The sequence below is a fragment of the Falco punctatus genome (genome assembly GCF_963210335.1).
Source record: "Falco punctatus genome assembly, chromosome: 6".
NCBI lineage: Eukaryota > Metazoa > Chordata > Aves > Falconiformes > Falconidae > Falco > Falco punctatus.
This window is the reverse complement of record NC_137585.1, coordinates 63,012,556-63,031,905: the sequence shown is the minus strand read 5'-3', so window position 1 is coordinate 63,031,905 and position 19,350 is coordinate 63,012,556. Positions and strand designations below refer to the sequence as shown.

At 48.0% G+C, this 19,350-nt stretch overlaps 1 protein-coding gene across 4 annotated transcripts in view; it reads right to left on the bottom strand.

Moving 5' to 3' along the window:
- Nucleotides 1-19,350, bottom strand: part of PLXNA4 (plexin A4) — a 470,690-nt gene that overhangs the window by 117,137 nt on the left and 334,203 nt on the right. For 2 of the 4 annotated variants that reach the window (XM_080393429.1, XM_080393430.1), the window contains exons 6-9: nucleotides 13,784-13,907; nucleotides 10,242-10,395; nucleotides 7,063-7,162; nucleotides 4,680-4,794 (exon numbers count right to left, since the gene is read on the bottom strand). In XM_080393429.1, the coding sequence (XP_080249555.1) occupies nucleotides 4,680-4,794; nucleotides 7,063-7,162; nucleotides 10,242-10,395; nucleotides 13,784-13,907 (493 nt within the window). Of the gene's footprint in view, nucleotides 1-4,679; nucleotides 4,795-7,062; nucleotides 7,163-10,241; nucleotides 10,928-13,783; nucleotides 13,908-19,350 lie in introns of those variants that run through there. The other 2 variants (XM_080393432.1, XM_080393431.1) reach the window with 2 other exon arrangements.

The following is a 19,350-nucleotide window of genomic DNA, read 5'->3' as shown; positions in this document are numbered from 1 at the left end:
AGAGTAGGTCTGTACAAAGACAAGATGGATAATGCAGTCAGGTGTAGTGGGTGATATATATCAGGAGAGACAGATAACTGTTTCTGTAGCTTCTGTCACACCCGAGACCTTCAGATCAACTGTTTTACTCCTCCATGCCTCAGTTTCCCTCCACTACTTGTTGATTGTTCTGCCCATTTACAGAATAAAATGACTGACCTTTCTTCCTTGGTGACTGTGTCAGGCAAGGGTTGATTTCACAGTGTGTTAGTCTGCAATGCAATTGTTTATGGTGCAACACTATGCCTGCACTATGACTTTAGCAACAAATGTCAAAGCAGAGACAGGATGCCAAGAAAAAAAACAACACACAAAACCCAAAGAACCAAAAAAACAGAAACTTGGCCTGCTCCACTCTATCTTTGAGGCTAATTATCTCTACTTTTGCCATCAGCTCCCTTTGGGAAATACAACAACAACAAGCCACTTCAGTAATAAAATGTCTTTTCTTTCTTATACTTTCCTTTCCTGTTCTCAATAGCAATACCATCAGCTCCCCTTTACAAAGCAAGAAGTCACTCAGTATATTTCAAGCTAGTGGACTTGGCTTTTCAAAACCCACTATAAAGGGAAATTATATGCCAAGGTGAAGTATTTCTGTCGCAAATCATCCAGAGACATCGTCAACCCTAGTTGATTGAGTTCAGTGCCATAATCATAAATACTCTTGCTTTATGATCACGTTGGAGTTCTTCACCAGGAGCAAACATGGGCTTTCCCAAGGCTCCCAGTCTAGTTGATTCAGCTTTATTGTGGGTAGAGCTGATTCACCAAGCACCTGACAAGTGATGAGTAAGAAAGTCACGTCTCTTTGTTGATATCGAGAGATGTGACTTTACTGTGTTTTCTCCATCTCTGGAGAGAAATGGAGTTTCTCTGGAGAAATTAGTTTTGCCAGGCAGTTCTGGGAGAGCTGCCCTGTCCCAGCCTGGGGCTGGCTGGTTGCAGCTACCCACCATGCAATGCAAAGGCACACCTTGGATGGTAGATCACAGGCTATACAGATAGAAACAACATTTTGCCTTCCGGACAGCATGGGTCATGGTCTAAGCCTTTCTGCTGTCCCATTGGATCAGTCTCAAATTCATCCTGCACTCCACATTAATCAGCAACTCATACTATACAGAGGGGAGAAAAAAAAAAAAAGCAAGCAAAAAACCCAAACAAAATCCTTTCAGAAAACATGAAGACGACCTGAAAGAAAGGCAGGTTGAGCCCATGGGAATCCAGAAACTTGTGAGATATGCTAAGGAAATTATGGAGTCAGAAGTAGGGTACAAGCCTCCCTCCAAAGAGTTCTCCAGGCTGGTCCAGAGGTGATGGGTACCAACCCAATTGGTCCATTTGCAGCCCAGGCCATCTGGAGAGTGGGAAGCCTCTTCCCACATGATGGAAAGATGCTGTATAGGCAAAAAGAGAAAAAAAAAATGACCTAGAGGTGGGCGTATCAACAAAAGAAGGTGAAGGCCATAGTGAAGGGGAGAGGAGCAGGTTTGGCATGCCAGCAATGATGATTACAGAGGGAAGGAGTTTCTGGCACCAATCCATACGACAGAGTAACATCAATATTTGTTTGCTTGGCAAGGAGTCTCTTGGTACAATCAGACCATATAATCCTGGAAGCCGGCCATGCTAATCTGCTCAGCTGATACATGGAAGGACTGCAAATAGCATGGTCCAACCACCCCATGCTGGTAGTACAGTTTCCCATGAGTACCTCCTCAAGACTTACTTATTTAGCAGGTATTCATGCCTTGATGGTAGCAAACTCTGCCCCCTCCTCATCTTCCAGGGGTCCAAGTGCTTGTAGAGGAAAGGATCAAAAGGAGCACTGCAGATGGAGATGGAAGGCCAGTAAAAATAGCCCCACTCAAGGTGATGGTACATTTTGAGCACTACTGAAGATGGCATTGAGAATTCTGGAAATGGACCTTAGTCCTGTCAGCCTTGTGAGTCATGTCATCAGGAAGTGGGTGGAGGTCTGGATGGGCAATGAGGAGCCAGGCTTGGCTTCCATACCAAATGGTTTCTATTGTTCAAAGAACTCACTCAACAAATAGTCATGGGTAAAGGAGAGAAGAGGAAAGAAAGGTGAAAGTAAAAAATAGACAGTAGAAATTTCAGTGAGAAGATGTCTTCTCAAGAGAAGCATAAGAGATATAGGCAGCATTTGTTCCAAGTGTCATTTGACAAAGCCTTTCTGGCCACAGAGCGAATGTTAATCTGTGTTTGTCAGAATGCACTTATGATGCCGTCCTTCCCCTGCCCAAGTGTCCTTGAGGGCCACAAACACACCAATGGCAATGAGAAGGACCCTGAAGCTGCAGGGCATTTCTCACATTGCCAGGCAGAAAGCTGTCTCTGAAAGTTTTGGGGTTTGCAAGGCCATTATCCTTGCAGATACTGTCCAGTTGTTCCAGTGCTGAGAAATGTTTCTTCTGCGCAGCACACAGGAAAAACCAGCTCCTGAGCTGAACAGCTGACTGGCAAATGTTGTGCCCTTTGGGAAAGAGGTTTGTGCCCAGACATGGTTTTACTGCAGAAGCCAACAGGGGTGCAGCCCTTATTAGGAACGGCCGATGTAACATACAGTGTCGCATGATGCTGTCATTGCCTTGTAGATCAATAGTTGTCTTCTGAGGTCAGGTTTGTGCCTCTCCCTGCTGCCATGCAAATTGCACAGAGCAGCTTTGCAAGATCAGAGAGGAGCATTTGAAGCTCAGCAGGAAATCCTCTGTGAGAGGGGATAGAAGAGAGAAAGAGCAATCTCTGCTGACAGACAAAGCTCCCCAGACTAGAGCTGTCTCCTAGTCTGAAGAGGATGCCTTTCAGAAACAAAACGAGTGAGAGGTGACAAAGCAGTGATGGAAAAGGTGTGCTAAAATAGGCAGATCTGCAGAGGATGAGTCCACTGTCTCCTCCCCAGTTCTGCAGAGATTGGATCTTGGAGGAGATACAGTAAAGACCAGGGGCTATGCCATCCTCAGTCCCTTCCCTAAGGAACTGGGGTGATGCAGAGCTTCTCACGATCTCCTTTCCCATTGGAGTGAGTGTCAGAAATACCAAGGATGTGATGGAGGTCGAGGAAGAAGGAGATGCACTAAGATTTGTAGGCGTTTCACTTTGGGCAGGGGGCTGGAGGATAGAAGAAGTGGGAACTAGGAAGGTGGGTCCCGTGCTTGGTACATGAGACACACCAGAGAAGTCTGCCAGAGGAGATAAATGGTGGTGGTATTGCACAGCAGGAAGCTGAGACAAAGCAGCCCAAGGAATTCCACCTGAGCAAGAGGTCGAGGTCCCTCCAGTTCCTGAAGTGAAAGGCACAGAGACCTGCAGCCAGCAGGACTGGCCAGGTCTGCCAAGGCTCCACGTGAGGGAATAGGGCCTGTCTGGCTGGGATAGCCTACCAAAAGGGCTGAACCCTGGGCTGCCTTCCTTCACCGCATCACCACTGAGCAGAAGGTGTCAAGCTCTCCAGCTCCTCAGCAAGTTTTCTAGCAGGTTTACAGCAAATTCTGAAGCCTGGTAGGTGAAGAACTGGCAACCTCCCTGCTCACGCATAGTTATGACCTGTCCTAATGCCACAGCAGTTCAGGATGTCTGCTCCAGGACACCTCAACCAGCACATATGTGACATCTCAACCAGCTCATGAGGAAGGGGTGGGAGGGAACGGGGGTTGCCATAGGAGTGTGAAGACAGTACACATGTCATTTGGTCCAGCAAACTGGCTTGTCTGGGACATGGGCTGGGGGTAGGTGGGGGGCCACATTAGAGACACTAGACCCAGCAGGCAGCGCAGGGAGGTTCTACTCCATTCACATTCATCTTCTGAATGTGACACACGTTGCTGGAGTCTTCAGCAGCCGCCTCTGTGCCCCGTGGTTCAGCAGATATCAGATCTCTTAATGGGTACTGGTCCCTTGGGCCAGGCAAACAACGAGCCATCTCAGGTCATTTACCAGACAGGCCAGGATGCTTTCAGACTGCTCCTGACCAGGAAGTAATTAAGTGGCTTCCTATTTGTATTCTCCCGAGCTCCACTTGTCTGCAAGTGCTCGTTAGTTACAATACGAGCCAGACAGCATTTGCAGCGCAGCAGCCAGCTCTGTATTAAGCCCCAAGGCCCAGTTCAGCTCAGCGACTGGCAATGAGGCATCCCCCAGCCTCATCTGGAGGCAGCTGGAATCACTGGCCATTAGGCACCAAACCCATGAAGCCACAGATGTGATCGAAGCCCAGCTGAAATCCACTGACACGGTGGGCATAGCCCTAAATCTTCCCCGTATCCGAGCATCTCAGGGTATCTGCTTAGTAACGACCTCCTCCCCTGGAGGAGATGCATGCCCAGTGTTTCCCATTCCTCCCAGTCCCTTCCAGTCGCCAAGACTTTCCAAGGTGACGCACTGCCTGTAGTGTATCGGAGGGAGATGGCAGCTCTCTGGGTGTCTGGTAGAGCAGAGAGGAGAGGAGCTATCTGCAGAGGAAAAGGTGAGAGTCTCCTGGCGAGTGAGAAGTAGAGGGAGAGGAGGGGATGGGAGGTGGAGAAGGCATTCTGGACTATTGGTCTGACCCCAGCCAAAGGGTGACATCAGCCCTGAGCAGCCCACGTACATGACACGTGCCCTATGCCCCTGCCTACCTCGGGCAGCTTGACACGTCCCTCCTGGAAGGAGCAAGAGCTGGGGTCATGAGTGCAGACGTGGCGGTACTTGCACCAGTGACACCGGTAAGGGCTTTCCACGCATGACAGACACCTGGAAATAGAGAGAAAGAGTAGTCATTTGGCCAGCAGGGGCCTGTCAGCCAACAGGACAGACCATAAGACTAATAGTGTTTCTCAGAGGAAAATATAGCCTGGTAAACATTGCTTTTGCCACCACTAGCAGAAAGCCATAGGCTCTGATCTGGTCCAACACCATCAGGTTGGTGCCGGACTTGCATGCCCTGATCTGGTTGTCACTGTGATCACAGATGTCTCATATGAATTAGATAATTTAGATTGCATTCATATCATTGTAACTAGAATAATAATAAATAGAAGGATTTTGGTTGCCTTGTTACAACTTTTAACCAGACTGTCACCAAGTTCTCAGCTTCATACATAAAAGGCATTCCCTTTTTTTCCCGTAACAAAAAATACAAGATCAGGGGATGGATGGACACTGCTACAGCCTTGCTGCCTCCACAGTGAACTGCAACAGCGCCCTGGGAGCTGCAAACACATCATGAGAAGGTGGCTGAGGGAGGGACTAGCAGGAGGAGTGATGCCCCATGGAAGCATCGGTGCCTCCCTGCTGCCATGCCACGGTGCCTGTGCACCAGCAGTCCCATCCGGCTAATCCTCCCACTCTCATACACGATACAGAGGCCAGACACAAACTGTGATGCACCAAATTCAGAAAGCCAAGGATGAAGCGGGAGATTTTCTTCCCCTGTGTCCCACAGCCTTATTAGTGTGAGTCCTGCCCAGGATGATGAGGCTGGTGCAAATATATTAACTGTATTTTTTCTTCATCTCAGCAGAGGAGGAAAGACTATTGTATTGCCAGCTGCCTGGGAAGCAGAGGGCATATTTAGGACATCACCTGTTCAGACTGTGTGAAAGAGCCATTCCTTCCATCCTACAAAGTTTTGCTCTCCTATGCCCCACAGACTCTGGAGAGCAAGAGCCACAAACTCTTCTGGCTGTGTTACAGCACTGACTTACATCTACATTATACTTTTTAATTTAATAAGATGTCTGCTCATCAGCAACCAAACTGAGCCATAACAAGCTCTCTACACAAAACAAGCACTGAATGGTAGTGACTCTGGTCACTCACACTGTTGGAGACCTTCATGCAACTGCAGGCTCTAAAGTACCTGGAGGGGATTTGGGGAGGGGGAGTTTTCCTGGCTCTTATGTGCCAGTGGGGTTTTAATGGGCAGGAGTGAAAAAATTGCGTGTGGTAGAGCTTGGCTGAACCCAACAGGCAGACGCACACCCTCTCCCCTGCCTCTGTGAAATCTCACTCAACTCCAATCCACTCTCAGCTTTGGTACAGCAAGCTATTCCTCAAATTGGTAACAAGTGCTTGCTCTGATACATCAAATTAAAAATGGATAGTGTATTATAGTTTGTCAAGTAAGAAACCAAAACATGCCATAAATATTTAACACCACCATCTCTCATGCTCTCCCCCCCAACACTTGCTTTCTGACACTGTTTGTCAAAGCAGCAGGAACACGGAAATAGGATTTGCTTTTCCTTGTGAATTGCTGAGCCGCAGTAATTATCTGCTTTTGGCACTTCTGATGGCTCAGTAGTAGGGACAGAGCCGCTCAGCCTTGCTCAAGGGTGGATCAACCTGCCAGAAGAGCATCTTTCTGCAGGAAAGCTGCAGACCCACTCCAGTGGGGCAGTTCCTGGTGCCAGCTAAAACCCAGAAAAGTGGGGTGCAGGGCAGAAAAGGAGCTCACAGTATAGAAGAGGTGGTCTTGGGGGAATCAGCTGCGCATTCCCTGCTCAGTTCACGTCATGCAGGAACCAGAAACTCCTGTCTTTCCACATTTGAGGGTCCAAGCCCGTGCTAACCACCTGGGGCAGGCTCCTACTGGTGGGACTGAGAGCATGGATGAGGGTTGGAAGTGCATATGTATGGGCAGGATCCAACCATTCAACGAAAAAATGCTTAATAGGAACATGAGGGGGCCATTTGCTGAGGTCATGGCTCACTTTTGACTCAATTTTGTGGCAAACTCCCATTACTGTGATGCTCCTCTGCCTGAGGGACACAAGTATGTAGCAATCCTCAAGAGAATGTCTTCCTGCAAACGAGGCTTATCAGCAGGACAACTGGTCACCATATTGCTCCTGATCTTCTCAGGAAGGACTCCACCGTGCTATCACACAACTGATCCTGACCGCTGGTCACCTCCACACCTAACCAGATTCCTGAGGGGCACCTGCCCCAGTCAACAGTGGGTTCTGTGGCAGATCCAGAAGTGGAATGAAAAGTAAATATCAAAAGAAATGAACATACGAGTTGTGGACGCTGCAGTTGTAGAAGACGAAGCTGGTGCTGGCAAAGGTCATACCCGTTTCCTTGGACTTGAGCTGAAGCTGGACAATGTGATGGTCTCCTGGGGAAAAAATAGACACATCAATGTGTGACTGCTTTGTTAGCCTAGTTAAGCCCTGTTGGCCGTTCCACCAGTCCAAACCTGAAGCTGTCATACAGTACCTTAGCTAGTCTATCCTCATAGATGTAGAAAGTGCAATAAAATCCTTCTAGAGCACATCCCCCCTCTTATGGTCCTAGGGTGATGGAGTATGTCTTCACCACTGAAAATTATCGTACCTGGGAACAGAGCCAGGCCTGTATGATGACAACAGGTCTAGACCATACCTCACTAATTTAAAAAAATAAAATGACTGAAGTCATCAAATAGGAAAGCTAGGCTCAAAGAAAGGATGCAGATGTCTGGAATTAGGAGGCCATTAAAATGGAGTACTGTCCTTAAAGTTCTTCCTTGCTGGTGGTTCATTTGATGCCCTCAGAAGATTTGACTGCTAGCCCCAGCCATCGGTGACCTGTGCATACAGCACCTGAAGGATACACATACCTGTTTTCCTAAGGGCATAAAGAGAGATCTACTTTCTCCTCACCGTCACTATTTAAGATCTTTAAACAGAGCCCAATACTCAGGACAGCTATGCTTGAAAAAGGCCACCTCCAAATCCTGTCCCCAAAAGAGAGGTTATACCTTGAGAAAGCAGGAGGAAGGAATGAGCAAGGAAGATAAATGTCATAACAGTGAGGACAGGGTAGGGGCTCCCTACCTGCAGCCTGGGAAATGCTGATGAACAGGAAGGCTCCACGCAAACAGTTCCTCCAGGTTCTCTCACCCCATACACCCCAAGGTCCATTCACCCCAGCCTTTGGCTACAAAGAACCCATCTCAGTGTGAAAGACATCCACAAGCCTTCCTTCCAGAAGGATCCATCCATTTCCACCTGCGGCAAAGCCTGCACCTCAGCTCCTACACACCATCTCCTCATCCCCTTTCCCACTGCTCCCATGCTGGGCAGTCAACTATTACCTCTACCTCTTCCCACAAGGCCAAAAGCCCTGTTCAGAACCCATCAGCTGTGGGTAATGAATGGGTGCAGTAATTGCAGTAATTTGGTGGGGAAGGGACCATGTTTAATTCAAGACTGCAACCTGGCTGGTCCTTTCACCTCTATTATTTTCCTCCTCACCTGAAAGATTCATTAATCAATCAGGCCAAAGCAAACTTGACAGCTCATCGCAGCGTGCAGCCACGTGCACGCTCCCCCACCTACAGGCATGCACACACACACACGCGCGCACAGACCATACACTTCACTAAACATGTTTTGCTGCCAGTGCTCAACTTCGCTGCCCATCTGCTGCCGCCGGCTTTGACAACTCTGTTAACTGCTTTGTATTTAACAACTTTGCCAGCATCTTGCATATATTTTAAAACAGAATGTGAGGATTGGATGGCCTCAGGGATCAAACACACTACCGAGCCACACATTCTTTGATTCAAATCCAGCTTCTGGCACTATGCATGGAGAACTTGGTCTTTGCAGAGGTGTGGAGCACCAGCTGCTGAAGTCGATACAAGCTGCAGGTGCCCAGCTCCTCTGAAAACCAACCTGCACATAAATCTCTTTTGTCCTGCCTCCACCTTCCACTGCTATTTTTGTTTGCTGCTTGATTAGAGCCTGGTCTGGGACAGATGTCCATAGTAAGTAAATAGTTTCTGGCACGTTTTTTGATAGGTAAACATGACTGATAAATCAGTGGGACCTGAAAATGGTAACATCCCTCCAGAGGCTTGGTTTGGGACCGCAATGGAGAGCACACACAGCTGTGTGCAGCTTGGAGAGAGCGGAGGCCATGGTGACAGTTCGTGTCACTTCATTTTCTGTGGCCTGAGGAACCTTAGAAACAAACCTTATGGTGAATTTTCAAAGAAGCCAACAACAAAAGCGGCAGCATACTCTCTGCATTTTTTGGGGTGATTGATGGGGGTGAGGGTTTTATAGCAAGTCCCTGCAAAGAGCCACAGGTGCTCTTGAAAGTACCTAGAAAAGTTGTCAGACCAGGGAAACAAAAAGAGCAGGAAGCTGGAGGGGTGATGGTGAGGGGGGAGAATCATCCTTGGAGATAAGGTATTTTTCTGTGCTGGACCATTCTGAGGGAGGGAACCAGCAGCAAACCTGGAGCAGCTGAAGGCGGTAAAAGATGGGGACAGAGACAAGGAACTGAGCGTACAAATCTAAATCTGGGAGGAGGAGGATGAATTTACAGCCAGAATCATTCAGACTTTACAGCCACTGCACAGGATGGGATGTGTTGAGAGTACATCCAGCCTCATTCCCTGGTTTGTATAACATCAACCTGGGCAAAAGGTGCACGAATATCCCACATCCATCTCCTGTCTTTGCTAGATATATGCAACTGCCACTCGGTGGCAGTCTGAAAGCACACAGTATCACACATAAGCACCTTAATGCAGGTACTGGTACTGCAGCTCAGTGCTTGCACATGTGTGCACACATACACATCCCATGCTACAAAGTGCTTCTGCACAGCTCTACCAGCTAGCACCGGCACAGCATCCTACCTACTCCCTGTACTTTGCAATACACTGTTCTCAGGCTCCCACAAGCCAAACTCCGCTTTGGGAGAAAGCAGGACAGAGGGGTGTGTGGTAAGAAAAGGAAGGAGAAGAGGTATTGCAGCAGTATCAAAACTAGCTGCCTGCAACAAGGCTTTTACCATCCCATCCCAGGTTAACTTCAATAAGTAGTTCCCATGCCTTGCCCCAGCACAGCCACCAATCCCCCACAAATTTTCAACAGTTCATCTACTGCCCATGCTGTTTCTTCAGCCTAGTCCACCCTGCTTCTTGCCTCTGCTGCATCCTTCTCCTTATCTCTCCTCCACAAAAGGCACACTCTCCCCTCCCTCCGCTTCTTCCAGGTCTCTCTTCATCCAGAGCTCCTCTTTCATCCCCCTTAGAGCTATTTAACTACTTAGCAGGAACCACCCACAGCTGCACCTTACCCACATCAGCCAACCCACTACCCCTGAAGCCAGCCCACAGCTGTATATTATCAGTGTTAATTAACCCAGCTTCATTCCTCTACAAAGAGTTGCAGATGGAGGAGCTGTGGGATACTCACCATTCTCTGTAATGATCTGGGGTACTTCTTTGGCAGCTGGTGAGATGCATTGGATCTGACTGCCCACCACCAAGCCATCCATCTCTGAAAGGTCCTCAAAGGTGCAATTGACTCCTGCTGACAGCTCGGGGACATTGTATGTCTCCAAAACCAGCTGCAAGCAAAGATGGAAGGAGGAAAGAAGAGATAGAAGAAGGAAAAAAAAGAAAAGAAAAGAGAGAATACTAAGCCAAAAAACAGAGCTGGGCCAGCAGGAGAGAATTACACTGGAGAGGTTGGACAAAGAGCCTCTTGCTAGAGAGAGCATCCTCCTTCAACAGAAAGCAGCGATTCAGGAGAGGGATGTGTGTGCGGAGGGGGAAGGGGATGAGATGCTGATGCCGACACAAGTGGTACGTGGCTATGCAGGGACAACGGCACTGCATCCCAGTGCTGGCTGGGTCAGTGGAGGGGAGGGAGTGCTCGCTATCTGTCATGCAAGTGTAAGGTTAGGCAGGGAGTCGTTGGAGCCAGCCGTGAAGACCAGGGCTTTGGTGGCTCCCAAGGCACGCGGTTTCTGAGGAAGGTGACTGCTACTCACAAGAGGCACTCTGCAGACTACAGAGAAACTGTAGCACTCCAGTCTAACTCTCTACGGCCTGCTCTCCTAGCATCAGCAGATGGGGGAGCGCTCTGTCACCAAGTTCCTGTGTAAGGAGAGTCTAGTTACAGCCTTCAGTCCACCACAAAAAAACACTGTCTCTAGAGGCACAGCAAACCTCTCCTGCCCATCCCACCAAAGAAGCAGTTGGCTCTGGGGACATTCTCTACTGGGGCTCCATACATTAAAAAAGAAAAGCTATGAAGGAGGAATTGCCCATGTTTTTAGAGTTCACAGCACCCACTGGCATTGGTCTATCATTGCTTATGGTCATAAAAAAAGGGATCATACAGATCGTTTCCACCACGTTCATTCTCTGGAGAAGGACCCTCATGCTGCCAACTTCCCAGACCAGCTAAGGTCCTGTACCACAGCTCTCCATCATTGAAGGTCCTGCCTAACCCACCAGATCATGTTTGAACAAAGACAGGCATCCCAGAATACTTCTATCACCTGCTGCTGAACTAGTAAGTAAAAATTTAGCGTTTTTGTGACCAAACACTACAGCCAACCACTTGACACAGGCACAAATGCAGATGGTCTCCAGACTTGCCTCCTCCGTGAGCTAGCTGAGGTCCCCTCTGAGGTGACAGCCACTGAAGGGAGACATAAACACATGCTGAAGTGTTGTTGCTACCAGCACAAAGAACAGAGGAGGCCAGTCCAGGTGACAAAGCGGGAGAGGATGACAACATAACATAATGCTTACTGCTCCCCACACACTGTTTTCCTCACTTAGAGAAGACTTGCAGCTATCTCTTCACACTAGGCACCGTCAGGGAGAAAGGCTGAGCAGACAGGCCTTGGCTCTGACTGACATAAAGCTTTTGTGAGAGTATGTTCATTTCTGGGCAAGGAGAACCGCAAAGGGAAAGGTGATTTCTTTTGTCTTGGATGGGGAGTAGGAAAAAACTTAGGTGAGTTGGATGGATTTAGCACTCGGGCTAAATCCATTCTCCCTGCTCATTAATATCCTGCTAGCAATGGAGAAGGGGAAACTACTCTGCCTAATAAACCTTTCTCTGAGCTTGGATGATGCAGAATGAAGGTGCGCCATGCAGAAGGTGACACCAGTGGATAGACCAGTAGTGCTTGGCCACAAATGTTATGAGCCAGTGCACTCTCTGAACAGACAAGAAGTCCTATATCCCACATGCCTGCTCTGGAGCTGCTATAATGAGGGAAGAACGGAACCTTCCCCCAGCACATACCTCTTCCCAGAGACCTCAGAGCAGCAGCCCTGGACTGAAACAGACTCAGATACAATTTTGCAAGTCCTTGTTAGTGCCCAAGGTTTAAAAGATTGACTGGCCATACAGATAGCTTCTCTGCCTCTGTACACAAGAACTCAGTATGACTGACCCTTTGCTAGAACCCAGCTGACACTCAGCAAAGACACCACCAGCTATTCTTTCATTGGTGGTCTCCCCCTGGTTTGCCAAGAGACTATCTGTGGTGACTGTGGATGACCTAGTCACCAGTCTATCTGAGACTGGGTTGAGACTCCCATCTAAATGTTCATGCAGATTATTGGGCAACAGTCAGATAGTGGCAACTTCTGATCCCAGCAGCTCTGGGTTGTCTTGCCCTGGAAGTAACCTGGAGGGAAAGGTCTTTTATTCTGTTATCATTTTCAATCGCCCTGAGCCAGCTAGTCCCCCAGGATTTATTCCAACATGAAAGAATTCAATGACTACTGAGAGAATAAGAAAAAGAAACCTTGAACTCCCAGAAGAACAAAGGACTTTAGATGTCTCAGATCAGTTTTGTCTGAAGCCTAGGAAAGTAAAGTCACAGCAAAGTTAAGATGCTGAAACAAAGCAGTAGTGATTGGACATGCAGGCTTTGGAAGGCTGATTTCATTAGCACTGAAGAAACCCTAGTACCCCCAAAACCTGTCACCTGGAAGACATCTGGCAGCAGCACCTTGAGCAGTTCCATTTAGACCTTTCAGGGTGTGGGGCTAGTGACCAACTCATCCAGAGATGGAGCTTTTTGGGCCTGGGTTATTACCTTAATTCCAACCCAAACTAGTATGGTCAAAAAGACAGAGCTCTAGTAGCCTGAATGAAACGGTTTTCTGCCTCCTCAGAGCATGTTAGGATCTCACCACATAGGGTACTGTGGTCATGGGTCAGGAGAGAAACCACAAGCTGGTTAGATCTTCAACAGAGATTTCTTGCCTTAAGCCCAGAAAATTATCAAGATCATCTGCTGCTCTGCCAGTATTCACTGTGTGGCTTTGTTGGCTGCTGACTTGAGCAGTTTGATGCCATAAAGGTTAAACCTCGTGCTGAGGAAGGTCACAAGAGACAGCATGAACCTCGGGAGCCTTAGGTTCCTCTGCATAGCATCCTACCTCTCTGCTCTGCATAATTAGGGCTGGAGCTGGGGCAGGGTGGAGGTTTTGGTGGCTGAAGAAGGAGACATTTCCACCCAAGGTGCTGGAAACTTGGAGCTTACTGAACCAACTTATAGTATGTCTCACTTGTCCTCCTTCTACAAGGTAATTTCTAGCCATGATAAGGTTTTCCTTTGCCTAAAGTCTATGCCCAGCCATAAACAAATCCCTCTTCCAGGGAAGTAAACAACTACACTGGGTGCCACACAACATTTGCATGGCACAGAGTCCATTCAGACCTGCCCTCCGCTACTCACAGAAAACAGGGAAGCCTCTTTCCACACTTCTAGGCGGGGAACAGCCAAGGCCAAAATGTGTTCCAATGGCAAGTCTTTCTCTGTGCCAGGAAAGTTGTTGGGGAAGTAAATGGACTCTGGAGAACCTCTTGCATCAAGCTGCTAGTCCTTCCCACTCATGCTGAATCCAGGTTGTACATACCTGGGGCTGTCAGACTGCATGGGTAGATTAAATCTGAGGGGGGCAAGGATTAACGTTCCTCACCAATACGTTGTACTGGGAGACGGAGATGTTGTTGGGATGCACGGTAAGACGGACACACTGCTTCATCTCTGAGGCGAATCTCCGAGGCTCACTGGAGCGCTCACACCGCTCCTTCCTCGTGCACCTGAGAAAATGGGAACAGAGAGAGACAGAGTTAATACAAAGCCAGGCTGGGAGGATGAAGACAACCCTGGGACATGGGACGAGCAATCATTTTGCATGGAAAGTCAACACTGTACCCGTTGGGACTGCACTAGCCGGGAAAACCACAGAGCTCCACGCCCTGGAGTGCCCTGACTTGAGTGCTAGCAGCCATGGGATTGCTCAGCAGGCTGGAGTGTTGCAAGGACACCATGAAAGGAGAAAGGGTGGTGGGTGAAAGCCCCATGCCTTGGGCAGAATGCACAGCTGTAGAGATGCACTATCTTTCTACCCTCATAGGGACAGTGTAACCTTCCCTTGGGCAAACCCACAGCCCTGAAAACTGTTCTGTCCAATGGCAGCGAGACATCTTAGGCAGGGATGTCCTTTTACAGTAGCTGTGGGTAGCCCAGGCTCTTTGGCCCTGCTGAGAACACTGCACATATGTGGTACTTCTGGGCTGCTGATACCTCTCTGCTGGGAAGAGGCAGCCTTCCAATCTATTGCTCAGCAGCAGCTAAGTCGTCCCTGGCAGATTAAGGAGTTTTAGGCATCTGGTTTGAAAGTGCCTTACTAGAGGTGCCCAGGGTTGAATCTTAAAAATTCTAGTGTTCTCAATCAAAGACAGTTCAGTGAAAGTGGTGGCTGCACAGCACCTGGGCTGCACTAGCCCATGAAGCTTACACCACGCGCTAAGTGTCAGTGCTTCCAACACTGTTGCTGTCTCTTGCCTTATCTGCCTGGTGTAAACACAAGCCAGCAATGTGCGTTGGTAGCAATGCACCCTGTTTCAATCCCAATTTGCATCTGCTTAACATAAAACACATCTGTATTTTACTCCACATGCGCTGCCGAGGCCATCGCTTCAAGGAAGATGTCTGCCTAGAAATCCACAGGGTTAATACAAAAGGACAGCTTCAACTGCATGCCAATTACCTTTTGCCATTAAGCCGATGTTATGGACTTGCACAGGGTGTCTTCAATGGATTTTGTTATTAGCAGTGCTATTACCCCCCATTAAAATCAGCTATAAAGACTAAGTGTGGATGTTAAATTATTCACCCACTCCCAGACTTCAGAGTCTTAGTTGTGAGAGCACATGGGGGCTGCTGGAGGCTCGGCTCCAAGATCACCCCTCAACATCCTTGCTCCCTGGAGCAGAGATCGCACCTATGTGCATGGGGATTTGCTGATGGAGTTCTACAGCAAAACATGCAAAAGCAACCCTATATACCCTACATAGCCTGGATGCTACAGAGCTTGAGGGCTAGCCTAAAACATTAGGGCTTGGCTTGTCTCTAGTGGCTGACGCTAGATAAAATGAACACCCCAATTTAAAACTCATATTGCTCCCTCTTTCTGGTAAAGGAAAGTTTTGTATTTCCAGTGGCAGAAGTAATAAAGAGAGATCTGTACCATTCTCAGCATGCTCTCTGTTTGCTTTGCAGATTTGAGAAAGCAAGAGCAGCATTGCAGCTCCCGCTTTCTGTTCCCTAGGAGCCATCATCCCATTAGGTCTCCTTTAGCACTGCCGCATGCTAGATCAGGAATTTAAAATGTGCAGTCTCCAGAGGGATGGATGGATAGCTGACTAACTACTCCCAAAACTTTAAGTCCCCTATCACAGAATGAAAGCCACAGCAAAAAGCTGCCCTGAGATTTTTATAAGCACTTCTATAAAACAAATAGACACAGCAATCCCATCAAAGCTCTGCAGGCCATGGGAACTACTCTCCTGAGAAAAGCTTGGAAAGAAACCCTTTTGGGCTTGGTGTCAAAACGCAAGCACCCAAACTCTTCAAGATGCCCTGCTACCTCCCATTTATTTCCTTCAGCTGCAGCACAACAGAAATGTCTGGATTTTCTAAAATTAAATGGGCAGATACCCGGGCTCTGTTCAAGTGTGACAGTGCAGTAGGTTGCAAACACATCCAGCACATTAGCACAGAAGGACAACACATGGGTATAGGTTAAGCATCTAGGAATGTGGTTTGTATTCCCAGTAACGCCACTGAGCAGGAATGTAATAATCAGCATCTTATCTTGCTATTTATTGGTTATACACATATAAGACATGTAACTCTTCAGACCAAAAATTCACCCTATATTACACTGATGTCTTGCAGCCTTGGTATCTGTTGTGTGTTGCCATCCAAAGAGTGAAATGATGAAAAATCAAACCAAACTAAGCCTGGTTTTAATATAATGTTAAGGTTGAAGTGTCAGGCTCTCAGGAATTAGGTACCACCAGACTGGAAGTAGCTTCTACACTCCTGTGTCTGCTTCGTGTACTAACACACTGTAAGCCAGACTTTAATTACAGGATCTAACATTATTATTCCTTTTTTCCACAGGTGACCTCAGTGCTGCTACTTCCTAACTTTTGACTTTGGCTTTTTCAATGCAATTTCTCAAATAAAGCAAAGAGGGGAGAAAAAGCCCAAAACAACCAACCCTGCCTGGTGCTTGAGTTTGGTGATGGGGGAGCTCTGCCAAGGTGAACCAAACCAGCTCTGCTCTGGCTCACCAGAGGGGTCCAGGCCCTTGAGTCAGTGTCACAGACTTGTTCCTTGAGCTAGCAACACAATTCGTCCCAGGTAACTGATCACAGCTGCTGTATAAATCAAGACTAAAGGGATGGAACACCTGCCAGTGGGTTTTGCAGGTTTGTCCACATAGAAAGGAGTGATGGGGGCTCTTCTCCCAAGCACTCTGTCCATGTTTCCCTATCTCCTCTTCCTTAACCACCTTATCTATCCTGAGCTGGAGCATGTGGAGCATCCTTTGGGTTTACACACCACGTTCTCCCAGGTGTCTGCCCAGCACCTGCAACTGGGGGTCTTCAGAGGCAAAATGTGGTGGATTTTCAGGGGAGCAGAAAGAGGTACCTACCTGTCATAAAATAACCTCCCTCCAGTCCTCCTCTGCACTGCCAAAAATGTTCTGCCCTCTCCCAAGAGTGAAGGGGGAAACAGCAGAGAAAATTATTTCAGCATGTGCTAAGTATCGCCCTCCAGCAGCAGTCTCTCAAATCCCTGAATGGTGTTGGCTGAAACACAGAAGGAAACGTGGCAAAGCACCCAGCCGCTGAAGGCAGCTGCCCAGAGGGGACATTGCAGCCCAAAAAGTAAGTTCAGCAAATTGTAAATAAAGGCAAATGGGACTTTTAGTAAATAAGTACTTCCAGACACAAGTGCCTGCCTTAGAAAAGTGGTCACCTGGAAGGCAGCTGCCTGCACTCGACAGCTGGACTGTGAAAGGGATAATGAAATATCCCAACCCCAGCTAATCATTTCTGTTGTCTCTGTTGAGAGTCAGCATGTACTTTGGGCCCTGGGAGATTGCTGGGACTCTGCTGGGCTCTCATCTGGTGCGTCTATTACGGCTTATGCAGAAAAAATATCTTGTGCTGCCAATAACTATTTGGCTTTAATAAAATAGCAGTAACTTTAACACGCAGGGTCTGTCAATATGCTGAGATCACTTTCCACTGCTATATAACCTAATTCAGTGCTATTCATGCTATAATTAGCTGGTGTGTAACTCCCACCCAGTGGCATCACATTATACTTAAGATACCTAAAAGAGCATATTCTACTCCTGAACTTATTTGCATAAGATTATGGTGTAGACACAGCACTTCTCTGTGTGTCTTAATAACACCTGCTATTTCATTATCAGCTGCATCTTTAACAATTGCAAGTGTCCTGCTTCTGTCCAAACCATTAGTGCAAACACTAAGAAACTCTTCCTACCACTGAACCATGAGGAATATTATTTCCTCCTCATCTCCCATTAAGAATAAATACCGCTAACGCTAACCCTCTGCTCACTATCCACTAACTAATTATTTCAATAATGTTAAATTAATACTTTGCGCTTCTATAGCATCTCTCATCTGAGGATCTCAAAGGGCTTTGCCTGGAGCTAATTAAACTTCATGATACCTCTGTGAGGTTTGAACATTCCACGCAGCAGCAGGAAAGGGAGGCAAAGACACGTGCATGTCAGAGAGAAGAGAAAAGTCCAGGTCTCCTGAAGATGAGTTTGTTTTGGGACCCAAGAGATCATGGTTAAATCCCAGGTCTGCCACCTGGGACCTAAAGCAACCTGCTGAGGCCACATTCTGCAAACACAGGCTGCAGAGGGGTAAGGTGCTATTCCACCTTTGCACCAAGATGCTGAGGGCTCTTCCGCCTTGCTAGGGCTTGGTCAAACCAAGCCCAGGCTCACTCCACCACCCCAAGGGTCTGTCCCTAAACGTCCAAGGTTAGGAGGGTTAATTTGAAGCCCAGAAGTCTTTGGAGAGGCTGAGCACAGACCCAAAAGCTCCACTCACCTGGATAGAACAGGTTTAAGAAGGGTCAAGTGGGGTACTCCTCCACCTGCAAGCTCTTTGTTTTCCCTATGCACAGCAGGGAAAACAGATCATTCTATGGCAGGGTCGCCAACCTGACAGAGGGCACGTGTGCCACGCACATGCCTTCACTTGCCTTTGCCTCTCTGTGAAGACACATCTCCACCATCCTGTTGCAGAAAAAAATCCAACAAAACTGCCTGCACACACACACAAAATGCCCTAGAACAAAACACGTGACTTCTATTTTGCACCCTGGCCTCCTCTTGGCTCTATCTTTGTTTTTCCCATGCTCAGCATAGTGCGGTCCTGATCCTTGCTGCACCCTCACCACACAGTCCTGCAGACCCTCATCCCCATCCTATCGGTTTAGCCTGAACAGTCACTCATACTTCTCCGGAGCATTGCACCTCCCCTTCCTCCCACCTTGGGGTTGTGTCGTTACCATCTAGACCTCATGAGATCTGAACTAATGGTCATAAAGAGGCTGTGATCACTCTGCCTGTAGAGGATGGAGCTTGTTTCAGGAGGCTGAAGATGGAAAGAAGGTCTTTTACGACCGTGTAGAAGCCAGGAACAGGGAGAAAACTGGGGAAAAGGTGCTATTTGCAGAAGGAAGGGAGCAGGGCAGTTGCGATGCCAAAAGTGCTATCTGAAGCCATCCCTCAAGAGAGCAGTGGGGTGGGACAAGTGCCTCCAAGGGGGGTATTTCTCTGCCCCTTCTTGTCCATTTCTCCACCCCACCACTGCTTGAAATGCCTGAGTTTGCTTTGGGTGACTCCTGATTACTTAGCAAAGGGAAATGAAAGGAAAGAGATGGTGTGCTCTCCCCTCCCAAGCAGGGTGCTCAGAGGTTGGTAGAGCTGCAGAGGCTCTTAGGACCTAAGCCAGAGCACCCTCGCAGCTCTGCAACTCCCGTTTCTTTCACCAGGATGGAGACACATGATGCACAGACAGCTCTACAGACCAAGATCTCTAGCCTTCTCTCTGGCCATTCATTAAGGGCAAACTACGCTACGGTCCCATGAGCTGTGTGGGCTTTCCCCTTAGTCACACCTGCCAGCAAGGC